General features: G+C 48.9%; 1 protein-coding gene across 1 annotated transcript in view; it reads right to left on the reverse strand.

Moving 5' to 3' along the window:
- LOC109468536 (probable E3 ubiquitin-protein ligase HECTD4) overlaps nt 1-13,405 on the reverse strand; it is a 56,130-nt gene that overhangs the window by 26,777 nt on the left and 15,948 nt on the right. The window contains 20 exon segments of the mRNA XM_019766778.1: nt 123-302; nt 733-868; nt 992-1,182; nt 1,457-1,535; nt 1,744-1,936; nt 2,530-2,663; nt 3,377-3,514; nt 4,102-4,255; nt 5,007-5,191; nt 5,643-5,789; nt 6,403-6,503; nt 6,634-6,832; nt 7,114-7,243; nt 7,485-7,746; nt 8,173-8,277; nt 9,116-9,305; nt 10,436-10,699; nt 11,063-11,331; nt 12,121-12,240; nt 12,986-13,187. Coding sequence (XP_019622337.1) covers nt 123-302; nt 733-868; nt 992-1,182; nt 1,457-1,535; nt 1,744-1,936; nt 2,530-2,663; nt 3,377-3,514; nt 4,102-4,255; nt 5,007-5,191; nt 5,643-5,789; nt 6,403-6,503; nt 6,634-6,832; nt 7,114-7,243; nt 7,485-7,746; nt 8,173-8,277; nt 9,116-9,305; nt 10,436-10,699; nt 11,063-11,331; nt 12,121-12,240; nt 12,986-13,187 — 3,379 coding nt within the window.

Consider the following 13,405-nt stretch of genomic DNA (forward strand, 5'->3'; position numbering starts at 1 on the left):
CCCTCTCCTGTGACTGCCAGAACATGCATATCATGGAAATCACTGAATAAATATTAAAAATATCACAGTGACTTAGTGTGAGTGAGTGTGAGTGACATACCAACGTGCCAGGCTTAACATACCTGCACCATAGTTCCCGGCTTGACGCCCTCCCTGAATCCCCCGAGAGCACAAAGCGCTGCGACGACCTGCCGTGCCGTGGTGAGGAAGTCTGCGATGGCCGGGCCGCTGGAGGACGGGGACAGCACGGCGTCCGACTGGGTCAGCAGCGTGGGCAGGCACAGCAGGGCATGGGTCAGCACCTGGGTCAAAGAGCAGGGCATGGGTCAGCACCTGGGGGCAAAGGGCAGGGCATGGGTCAGCACCTGGGGGTTAAAGGTTAGGGCATGGGTCAGCACCTGGGGGTTAAAGGTTAGGGCATGGGTCAGCACCTGGGGGTTAAAGGTTAGGGCATGGGTCAGCACCTGGGGGGCAAAGATCAGGGCATTGATCAGTACCTGGGGGTCAAAGGGCAGGGCACAGGTCAGCACTGGGGGCATCGGGTCAAATGTAGTGGGATGTGTCAGCACCTGGGGGCAACAGGTAGGACAGCCCATGGTTAGTTTGTTTGTTTATTGTTTGTTTATTCGATCTCCATTAGATTTACATGAAATCTATTCTTCCTGGAGTCGCAAAATAACTAACTAGTCGTTAACTAGTCACTAACTAATGATTAACAGCTGGTTAACTCACCCTCTCCACAGCTGACGCCCAGATCTGAGCCGTGCTGGACTCCGGCGCCGTCAGCAGCCCGTGCAGAAGGCCGATGACCTCGCCTGCCATGCTGTTGGCCACCTGTCCACTGATGAAGGGTCGCACGGGGTCAGCTCTGGAGGAACAACAGGTGTGTTAAAAGTTAGAATGTGCCTGACATCAATTGCAATATAAAGAGATTCAAATTTATATTCTGACAAACTCTATGAAGTTCATTTTCTGAGACAACAATTCCCACCTGGCCAGCTCAGCATTTTTCTCCCTACAGACAGCAGAAGAAGCCATGCGTTTGCGGTCCGTGCTGCCGCCCTCCTGGCCGGTCCCGTCAGCGGGAGGTCCCGTGCTCACCACCAGACCCGCTTGAGCCCACTTTGCCGCTCGCCGGATCGCTGTTACTGCGTCTTCTGTGATCACTTCCGCACGACCGCTCTACAAGGATAATAACATTAGCATAAATAGGAAGATTCCCATGCACTATTTGCATGTTTGGGAATGGTTACATGTGGCTGTTACCGCGTCTTCTGTGATTACCTCTGCCCGACCGCTCTGATGGGAAAAACATGCAGCAGGAGTTATGAAAACTGCACTTCCTGCTCTGACAAGTCTGACTACAAGTTCAGTTCTAAGCATCTGTTGCGCCATGGATTGGATATGTGTGGGGTACATGCATGTGTGATGACTGTGTAACCGGTATAAAACTCACCCTGGTGAGGTCCCTGTCCATCCTGACCACCTTCTCCATGTTGGCTCCACTGCCCAGTCTGAACGGACGACCGTCACAGCTGAAACAACCAAAAACAACACATCTCTCAACATCTCCACAACACTTAAACAACTATTAACATATCCATAATGGTCCTCCCGTTTGTGCACGTACATATATCATGTAATACAACACCTCCAGGTGTAATACAACACCACCAGGTGTAATACAACACCACCAGGTGTAATACAACACCACCAGGTGCCTGCTACAGCACGTGTGATTACCTGAGTAGCGGCTGGATGACCTCGTGTGAACTCTGGTCCTCCCGTTTGTGTACGTACACCGCGATTCGTCCGTCCTGAGCCTCCGTCTCCTCCAAGCGTTCCCGATCGCCAGTCCCACCATGCACTGCTGCAGACGCCGGGGCCGACGGCTGGGAGTGGTCGGGGGACGCCAGGGACAGCGCCGTCTGGGCTCCTAAACAAACAAACAAATAAACAAACAAACCTGAATCAGAGTGGTCTGAACACCGTCTGGGCTCCTAGATAAACAAACAAGCAAACATGGGACAACGTGGTCTGGGCTCCTAGATAAACAAACAAACAAATCTGAATCAAAGTGGTCTGAACACCTAAACAAGCAAACCTGATTATAACAAAAAGGGCTAAACGTTCAGCCCAACAGAGTAAATTGGGACTCATCCAAATTTTTGGCCGACTCCATCAGAATTTACTTAGTGTTTACCTGAACGTTTAGTCCTTTTTGTCATAATGAAGTATACCAACACAGATGAACTTTCATGCTAAAAAGCAAACCTGATGTATACACCTAAAGGGTTCAGAATTTTTACTGGGATAAGGAACCAGGAAGTCATCCATACCTGGGACCACATACTGTAGTCTACTACTCACCGTCCTCCGCACTTAGGAGAGACAAAAGGCTCTTACTATACTACTCAAAGAATTATAGATGCATACCTGGGACCACATAGTCTACTACTCAAAGTCCTCTGCACTGATGGGACACAAAAGGCTCTGACTGTACTACTCAAAGAATAGCTGCATACGTACCAGGGACCACATAGTCTCCCAGCTTGGCGAGCAGAAGGCTTGCGATTCGGGCTGCAGGATCCTGGATCCCTCCATCGAACACGTGCATGTCCTGCCCCCAGGACGGCAGCTGGATCTTCTCACAGTCCTCCGCACTGTGGGGAGACAGAAGGGTCAACCTTTACTACTCACTACTCATAGTCCTCCGCACTGTGGGGAGACAGAAGGGTCAACCTTTACTACTCACTACTCATAGTCCTCCGCACTGTGGGGGGACAGAAGGATCAACCTTTACTACTCACTACTCATAGTCCTCCGCACTGTGGGGGGACAGAAGGATCAACCTTTACTACTCACAGTCCTCCGCACTGTGGGGGGACAGAAGAGTCAACCTTTACTACTCACAGTCCTCCGCACTGTGGGGGGATAGAAGGGTCAACCTTTACTACTCATAATCCTACACACACACACACACACACAACACACACACATATACACAAACACACATACACGCACACACTCACAACACACACTCACTCACACAAACACATACACACACAAACATACAAACACACACACAGCTGCAGTACTATCAGCAGCAGCTAGGGGGCAGTACATACCTGATGAGAGGTAACAGCTGCAGTACTATCAGCAGCAGCTAGGGGGCAGTACATACCTGATGAGAGGTAATAGCTGCAGTACTATCAGCAGCAGCTAGGGGGCAGTACATACCCGATGAGAGGTAAGGCCACCCTGCACAGCTGCAGTACTATCAGCAGCAGCTAGGGGGCAGTACATACCTGATGAGAGGTAAGGCCACCCGGCAGAGCTGCAGTACTATCAGCAGCAGCTAGGGGGCAGTACACACCTGATGAGAGGTAAGGCCACCCTGCACAGCTGCAGTACTGTCAGCAGCAGCTAGGGGGATGGCCGCTGGTCCAGTAGAAGTGACAGTAGTTTGGAGACGCAGGCCGGCTGGCTCAGGATCGCCTTGCCCAGCTTACTCCTGGCACAAAATCAAATCTTTGGTAAACCTCTTAACGGAATTAGATCAAAAGACAATGGAATGTGTTTAAAGTCAAAACTTTTGATCCAACACAGAGAAGTTCTCTCAACTAGAACTTTCGACCAGTCACTCTGGTCTTCCTCAGTAAACTGACCCAGTGTCTGGTCAAAAGCTCTAGGTGAGAGAACTGCTTTGTGTTGGATCTAAAGTTTTGACTTTAAACATGTAACTACCAACACAGATTACTCCTAAACAAATCAAATTTTGGTAAGAAATGGAATTTGCCATAAAAAGTTATCTAAGCAACTGGATATGATTTTGGAAACAGTCAGACGTTTCAGATGGCATCTACTACCTTTTGTCAGTGACACTGGAAAGTTGTCAGAAAAGCACGAACTATTGATTGATAGGAAAATAAGTGAAGACAAATTTTTTGGAAAGTCCAAAAGGAATGAAGTTGGAAAAGTCAAGACAAAAAAGAAACGGAAATGAGTCTCAATCGAGTCAATGGCTTTTTCAAAATTTTTCAAAAATTTTTCAAAAATTCTAATTCCAGAGACTGAAAACCCCTGCGAGAGCCTCCCCACCTGGACAGGTTGTTGAGTAGACTGAGAACCTCCTGCAGAGCCTCCGTCCCGGCCGCCTCGTCTCCGCTGCACTCGGTGGCTCGAGCCAGGTGATTGGTCAGCAGAGCCGACACCTGCCGCGCCAAGCCACTGTGCTCCACCGCACTGGCTGCACCTGGGCGGTGTATCACACCAACGTTTGTAACAGGTGACTCACACAAATGTTTGTTTCTCGGGTATCACACCAATATTTGGTAGAGGTCTCACACCAGCGTTTTCAGTGGGGCCTCACACCAATGTTTGTTACTGGGGTATCACACCAATGTTTGTAACAGGTGTCTCACACAAGTGTTTGTTTCTAGAGTATCACACCAATGTTTGTTAGTCGGGTCTCACACCAACGTTTGTTATTTGGGTCTCACACCAACGTTTGTTAGTGGGGTCTCACACCAACACTTGTTTGTGGGGTCTCACACCAACATTTGTTAGTGGGGTCTCACCAACATTTGTTGGTGGGGTCTCACACCAACGTTTGTTAGTGGGGTCTCACACCAACGTTTGTTAGTGGGGTCTCACACCAACGTTTGTTAGTGGGGTCTCACACCAACGTTTGTTAGTGGGGTCTCACACCAATGTTTGTTAGTGGGGTCTCACACCAACATTTGTTACTGGGGTCTTACACCAATGTGTGTTTCTTGGGTATCACACCAACATTTGCTACTGGGGTATCACACCAACGTTTGTTACTGAGGAATCACACCAACGTTTGTTAGTGGGGAATCACACAAATGTTTGTTTCTCGGGTATCACACCTGTCCAATGTTTGTTACTGGGGTCTCACACCAACGTTTGTTACTGGGGGGTCTCACACCAACGTTTGTTAGTGGGTCTCACACCAATGTTTGTTACAATGTTAAATTGCTGACCTTCCTCGTCCTCCCACATGACGCAGCGGTTGGACAGCACCTGGAACCCGGCCCACGCCATGGCCGACACGCGCTGCTTGATGGTCTGCGTCTCCGTGTTGCTCTGGTCTCGGTAGCTGCTCAGGCTGCACAGTTTGTCCAGAAGCTGCACCAAACCGCTGCGAACTAGACAACGCTCCTCAGCCCTGTAACACAGCAGTGTAAGGGTTAATATAACAGCAGTGTAAGGGAAGTGTTAGTACGTCTTGGTGTTACTCTGGTCCCAGTAGCTGCTCAGGCTGCACAGTTTGTCCAGCAGCTGCACCAAACCGCTGCGAACTAGACAACGCTCCTCAGCCCTGAAATTGTAAGGTGTGCTAGTGTCCACCCTTTGGTACATGTAAATCTTTGCCTGTGGTGAACTTTGTCCTATGGTAAATCTTGACCTATGGTGAACCTTGACCCATCATGAACCTTGGCCTATGGTGAACCTTGGCCTATGGTGAACCTTGTCCTATGGTGAACCTTGACCTATGGTGAACCTTGACCTATGGTGACCTTGACCTATGTTGAGCCTTGACCTATGGTGAACATTGACCTACGTTGACCCATGACCTATGTTGACCCATGACCTATGTTGAACCTTGACCTGCGTACCTGGTGTAAGGGATGACACAGAGCAGGCCGATGCTGTTGGAGCAGGCGATGGGGTAGGTGGAGGCCAGCTGCACCACTGACGTCATGGTCTCCGCAAAAGCCTCCCTCACCTGGTTCACCATCCCGCCACAGGTCAGCTCCTCAACCCTGCAGGTAACACAGGTAATTACTCACTTTCACTCACTCTCACTTTCACTCACTCTCACTTTCACTCACTCTCACTTTCACTCACTCTCACACCTGGTTCACCATCCCGCCACAGGTCAGCTCCTCAACCCTGCGGGTAACACAGGTAATTACTCACTTTCACTCACTCTCACTTTCACTCACTCTCACTTTCACTCACTCTCACTTTCACTCACTCTCACACCTGGTTCACCATCCCGCCACAGGTGAGCTCCTCCACCCTGCAGGTAACACGGGTAATTACTCACTTTCACTCACTCTCACTTTCACTCACTCTCACACCTGGTTCACCATCCCGCCACAGGTCAGCTCCTCCACCCTGCAGGTAACACACTCAGGTAATTACTCACTTTCACTCACTCTTTTTACTCACTTCAGGTCCAACCATATGGAACAATTTAAACCAACTGTACAGCAAACTTTGCAACTAGCACTTTGACCTATGGTGAACCTTCATCTATGGTAACCTTGACCTATAGTGTACCTTGACATATGGTAAACCTTATCATATGATAAACCCTGACCTATTGAGCACCCTGACCTATGGTGAACCTTGACCTATGATGACCCTTACTTTGGCCCGTGCTGCAGTACGGAGGTGACAGCTGACACGAGATGCGTCGCCCCGCCGACCCGGGCCGCGGCTGTCAGAAGCTCCACCATGTGCACCAGCGCCTGTTTGCGGGAAAGGTTTATTCATCAAAACACAATACACATGATAGATGACTTACAAATTAAACGAAACCATTCACGGATTCAGCAAGGAAAGTTTTGTCACCTGTTTGCGTGAGTAAAGTTTAGTCACCTGTTTGCGTGAGTTCCCGCGCTGCCAGCGTACCGAGGCGGCCGACAGGAAGCTGGAACACGACACGTTTTCCTCCAGGCTGCTTCCGATGAAGCTGAACAGCTGGTCCAACAGGACCGCGTGCGCCGGTTTGTCCGGCTTTCCCCGGTCCTCGACTAGCTCCTGTAGGAACACGGCCTGGCCCCGCTGCCGCTTCCACCTAACAAACAAACAAACATCATGCTTCCACCTAACAAACAAACAAACATCACGGCCTGGCCGCGCTGCCGCTTCCACCTAACAAACAAACAAACATCACGGCCTAGCCTCGCTGTCGCTTCCACCTAACAAACAAACATCACGCTTCCATCTAACAAATAAACAAGCGATCATCACTCAAATCACCACTCGGCCTCACTGCCTCTTCTAACAAACAAACAAACAAACAAACATCTGTTGCAGTTGATATTGACAGGTGTTTGGGAGTGTTCAGTGTCTTACCTTCCTGTACTGCCCAGATCGGCCCTCCCCTGGGAAAGGCCTCCAGACTCGGCGTCGAACGTTGAGGGGGCGGAGATGCTCCTGGCCAGATGAGGGGACACGAGCGGGACGTCACCCCCAGGGGGCATGCCTGAGGGGGGTGGGTGGGAAGACATGGTTAGTCATCTTGGTTCTGGCACATTGTCAGCAAGCCAATTAACTACAAAACAGATTAAAAAATCTCAGAACTAACGAATCAGACTGCACCTGAGTCAGTACTCACTGCTGGGATGTTCTCCTGGCCAATCCCTATATTGGACCTGGACTTGTTAAACCTCTGTACCTGTACCTGTACCTGATGTTACGAAAAGGTACGCAGCCCTACTACTCACTGCTGGGATGCTGTGACATGCTCCTGGCCAATCCCGGGCCGCTCTCCTCGGTTTCTATGGTAACGTGCAGCAGGAGCTCCGCCCGAGCGAGAAGTTTCTCCAGCAGCAGCCGCGTCTTCAGCAGGAACGGCCGCTCCTTCATCGCCATGGAGACGTCCTTGTCAAACAGCTCCTTCAGCGTCTTGATGGTGCCCTCAAGGTCGACCGGGTTCAGCTCCACCTCCTTTAAGTAGCAGAGCAGGGCGAGATCTTTCCTGGTCGTCTGGGCAACCAAGACAATGTTTTAACACGTCAGCAGTCTAAAGGTTATGTTTGAAGTTTAACCTTTTCACATTATACATTATACATTGACTTTTTGTATTTGCACAAACACAAATGAGGTATTAACAGTCATGCCAGCCAAAACACTTTGGTTTTAATGAATTTATTTAATAAAAAATCAGGTTTGCTTTTGTGAGCACACAACATTTGAAAACAATAGACAGGATGTTAACCTTGTATATGCGAATATGCGCTAATTTGAGACCTTCCCTCGAAGTGCTATACACAATACATTACGGGATTCGTGCAGGTGCAGTACGTTCTGCCGATGTGATGCTTTTGTGATGGTTTACATGAGCTCTGTAAAAGTAGCTTGTGTAAAACTGTAAATTGTAGAAATTGTATAAAAAGTAGCAGCTCCCCCTACCTCTTGCAGGTGGAAGTTCAGGAAGAAGGGCGTGTTGTCGTGCAGCTGACCTTGACCTGCCTCATCCACGTCGTTTTGCCATTTCTGCTCCATTTCCGCCAGTGCCTGCAGGGGTCAAGGGCACACCAAGGTCAGTGGGTCAAGGGCAAACCAATGTCGGGGGTCAAGGGCAAACCAAGGTCAGGGGGTCAAGGGCAAACCAAGGTCAGGAGTAGCAAATCCAGAGATTCCCACAAAGATCTAAATTAACAGTACAATGACTGATCATACCTTAGTGATGAAGGTAATCAAACTGTGGGCTTATTTCTTTCTGCTTCTTCTTGTTAAATCAGGTTATACTCACCTGTAGCTTCCTAAGACTTGGGTTCCTTCCTCTCAGTTTCTTAAATGTTTCTCACCTAGATGTCTAAGACGTTGTCCTAACCTGCAGCTGCCTCTCCAAGGCATTGAGTTTCTTGAAAGTTTCTCCCATGATGTCGCTCCTAACTATACAACTATATATAACTCACCTGCCTAACACATTTTCTCACCTGTATAAGACATTTCTCACCTGTGTAAGACGTTTCCTCACCTGTATAAGACATTGTCTCAGCTGTAGCTGCCTCTCCAAGGTGTTGAGTTTCTTGAAGGTTTCTCCCATGATGTCACAGAGCAACTGGAAGTCTGCTTAAGACAATTTCTCACCTGTACAAGACATTTTTCTCACCTGAGGCTGCTTAAGACATTTGTGAAGACATTTTCTCACCTGTACAAGACATTCCCTCACCTGTAGCTTCCTCTCCAAGGCTTTGAGTTTCTTGAAGGTCTCCCCCATGATGTCACAGAGCAGCTGGAAGTCTGCGGTCTGGGTTCCCTCCTCGCTCCTAACTAAAGACATTTTCTCACCTGTAGCTTCCTAAGACATTTCTCTCACCTTAAGACATTTCCTAACACATTGTCTCACCTGCAGCTGTCTCTCCAAGGCGTTGAGTTTCTTGAACGCCTCCCCCATGATGTCACAGAGAAGCTGGAAGTCTGCGGTCTGGGTCCCCTCTTCACTCACGCTGAGCTGCTGAAGAATCTCGAACAGCCCCAGGTGCTTAATCACCACGGAAACCACCGTCTCCTCCAGGACATCCGGCTCTAGGACCTCTCTGGGGGAGGAGGAAAAAGTGCTTCATCAATTCTTCATAAAAAATGTATAATATGCAAAGTACGGTGATCACTCCTCAAATCCCTCAAGAACTTCTCTGGGGGATGGAGGAAAAATTCTTAAATCACTTTCATGAAAGTTCATCTGTGTTGGTAGTTACATTTTTTTAGAGTTAAAACTTAAGATCCAACACAAAGAAGCTCTCTCATCTAGAGCTTTAGACCAGTCACTCTGGCCTTCCTCAGTAGATTGACCCAGTGAGGCTTGTCATATGGCTTCTGTCTCACTGGGTCAGTCTACTGAGGAAGACCAGAGTGACTGGTCGACAGCTCTAGGTGAGAGAACTTCTTTGTGTTGGATCAAAATTTTTATTAACATACTTCATCACTTCTTCATAAAAAATGTATCATTGGCAAAGTACGGTGCTCGGTTCTCTTATCCTTTTCAAGTTGAAGGTTGAAACTTTTCTGTTCCAATCAAAAACTTTGTTTTTGTCTAAATTGATTCTGAGCTTAATAGTTTATTCCTGACCTAAGAGGGCTACTATGGGTGTTGTTAGAGTTGGGTATTGTTGCTGCACCTTAAAGTGGGTAACGTTCCCTAAATATGCCGGTTCTGAAATGCAGTGGGGCCTATTGTTTCTATGGGTCTAGACTTAGTGTTACTATGGGTCAGTGTGCAGGTACCTGATGCTGGGTCTGAACTGCAGCGCGGCCCTTCCCAACAGTTTCCTAAGTTTGTGCATGATGGCGGGCGAGAGTTTGATCCGTGGCAGAACATTGTTGCTATGGGTTAGTGTGAGGTTGCTATGGGTGAGTGTAATGTTGCTATGGGTTACCTTATGCTGGGTCTGAACTGCAGCGCGGCCCTTCCCGACAGTTTCCGGAGTTTGTGCATGATGGCGGGCAAGAGTTTGATCCGTGGCAGAACATTGTTGCTATGGGTTAGTGTGAGGTTGCTATGGGTGAGTGTGAGGTTGCTATGGGTTACCTGATGCTGGGTCTGAACTGCAGCGCGGCCCTTCCTGAGTTTGTGCATGATGGCGGGCGAGAGTTTGATCCGCGGCAGGACATTGTTGCTATGGGTTAGTGTGAGGTTGCTATGGGTGAGTGTGAGGTTGCTATGGGTTACCTGATGCTGGGTCTGAACTGCAGGGCGGCCCTTCCCGACAGTTTGCGGAGTTTGTGCATGATGGCGGGCGAGAGTTTGATCCGCGGCAGGACGGCGCCCATCACGGACACGTCCTCGTCCATCGGGGTTCCCTCGTCCGACGATGAAGGCTCCTTCTCCGTGTCCGTCCCCGACCCCCGGGTCAAGGTCAGCTCCGACCCCTCCAGGTGGGGAGGGGGGGTCACCGGCGAGATCACCGTGCCGCACTCCACCTTCCAAACGCATCTGTGGGAACATGGGAAATTGTCATGTGAGACCTGCAGGCCTATTCCTCCTCTGTATTTGTGCTTGTTTGTGTGTGTGTTTGTGTGTGTGTGTTTGCGTGTGTGTGTGTGTGTGTGTGTGTGTGTGTGTGTGTGTGTGTGTGTGTGAGTGTGTGTATGTGTGTGTTTCTCACCTATGTAGTAATTTTGACTTCAGCAGATGTCTACAGGCCTGCTCCTCCTGTGTAACCTCCGGTCCCCGGTACAGGATGTGCAGCATGTATGTGTGTGTGTGTGCGCGTGTGTTTGTGTGTGTGTGCGTGTCTGTGTGTGTGTCTGTGTCTGTGTGTGTGTGTGTGTGTGCATGTTTGAGCATGTTCCTCACCTCTGCAGCAGCCGTGACTTCAGCAGATGCCTGCAGGCCTGTTCCTCCTGTGTAACCTCCGGTCCACGATACAGAATATGCAGCATGTTGCAGGCGAGGACCGACAGGCCCAGCGCCAGGTCTGTTAGGAACGGGAGCCCCCCTGACACATCCTCGGAGGCCTCCTGTGCGCGGACGGTGATCAGGAACCCCCACATGGCGCGGTCCGGCGTGTTATGCTCTCGCCCGCTACGCATCTCGAACGAGAACGTCACCGTGTCCCCATCAACCTAAGGGAGGGGAAAAACAAGATTTGTTTATTATGTTTACCGAAGGAAAAACATATTGTTTTTGCTCCATTTCTTCTAATCTGTTCCAAACACTAACCTCTGACCTGGCCAATGGCCTCTTTTGTTGACGTCTGTCACCATAGTAACTGCAGTTACTATGGTGTTGGGTTACATGATGTTGCAATTTCATAGTAGGCATTTAGACTCCTGTCACCATATACACGTTTGTAAATGTGTTTGAGTATGAATTAACAGAGCAGACCATATCCGAAGGTAAACATTATGCATTTGCTTTGCAAATGTTACTTTTCTAGTTGAAATTTTATTCTAGCATGAAAGTTCATCTGAGGTGGTAAAATAAGAATAATTGAACTGTTCTCCAACTCAAGAAAAATGACAAAACAGAATTTATGACCAAACATCACTCTCATTTTGTTCATTTACACAATGTATTTTGGTTGAAGATACAGCTAAGGGTGCCCAACTAGCACAAGGCTATCATTGAGGGAAGACTTTGGGGCAACACCAGTCTGAAAAAGGTGCTATTATATAAACAGGAACCATGCAGCTCCAGATGCCTTGTTGAGAAATAATTCTGGTGCAAAAGACGTCAGTCAGCTGAGGAACGATTCCTCCATTCTCAAAAAGAAAACCCCTTTGTTCACCCTTAACCCTGACTTCTGTTGACCCTTCATCTGACCTGTCGACTCTTAACCCTGGCCTCTGTTGACCCTTGACCCTGAACTCTGTTGACCATTAACCCTGACCCCTGTTGACCCTTGCCCTGACCTTGACGAGGTCCTTGGGCCACCCCGACCCGAGCACGCTCCGACTGCCGTAGCCGAGCGTGTTCCCGCCGTACTCCGCGACCTTCCGGCAGCTGGTGCTGGGGCCCGCGAAGGTCATCAACTGCATGGGAGAACAACAGAAAGTTCTTTTTAGTAAAAGGTTGAACTTCATTCCAACACAAGGGTTATACAGAGATCAAATTTCCTGCGACCAGTGTCATCTTCATCAGGATAATTAAAGACTGAATGTGTGAGAGTTACGGTTTCAGACACGTGACTTTATTCACACAAGACTTTACGGATACGTGATGTCAGCAAGAGATCAAATGTGCTCTATTTTTACTACGATTACTACCAACACAGATGAGAAAGTTTTTCTGCAAACAGATTCTATAGTATCAAGAACTTCAAACATGTATATGCCAAACAGAACAAACTAATATAACCAAAACAAGCATTGAGGCTATTGTTATTCATTGACAAACACTGAATATAGCTGACTACTGAAACATCAGGCTGCAGTACCCTGCTGTAACACCGTGAGGCGCTGCATGTCCCAAAGGGAAGAAAACGTCTCACCTTGTCATAGTCATACTGAGATGAACACCTGGGGTCGAAGCGGAGATACAGGCAGCGCGCGCCCGGGATCTGAACCATTTCACCATTAGGTGTAACAGGTTGTTTGGTGTAGGGCAGTTATACCGGCTGTACAGATACGGATATAGATGTCTCACCTTGTCATAGTCGTACTGAGATGAACACCTTGGGTCGAACCGCAGGTAGAGGCACCGAGCGCCCGGGATCTGAACAGTCTCACCTTTAGTATACCAGCTGTACAGATACAGATATACATGTAGATGTCTCACCTTGTCATAGTCGTACTGAGATGAACACCTGGGGTCGAACCGCAGGTAGAGGCAGCGAGCGCCCGGGATCTGAACAGTCTCCCGGAACTTGTAGTTGTCCCGGACGGGGTGGATGGACTCCACCGACTTCCCGGTCGCCCACGGAGCCGGAATCTTCACCCCGAACAGGAACCCGGCGTCATCCTCGCTATCGTGTTTTGCCCTGGGGTCAGAGGGAAGAGGTCAGGGGTCGTAGACAAAAGGTCAGGGGTCATAGGGAATACATGTATGTTTTACATCCAAGTATCTCGAGATGAAATCAGGGTGGCCTAGTAACATTAAGGTCACTGGGCCAAACCAACAATAAAGACAAACACCCTAACCCTAACACATACAAACATACACAAATACACACAAACTCTCACACAAACACACACACAC

The sequence above is a fragment of the Branchiostoma belcheri genome, unplaced genomic scaffold (genome assembly GCF_001625305.1).
Source record: "Branchiostoma belcheri isolate BF01 breed outbred unplaced genomic scaffold, Haploidv18h27 scaffold2, whole genome shotgun sequence".
Classification (NCBI taxonomy): Eukaryota; Metazoa; Chordata; class Leptocardii; order Amphioxiformes; family Branchiostomatidae; genus Branchiostoma; species Branchiostoma belcheri.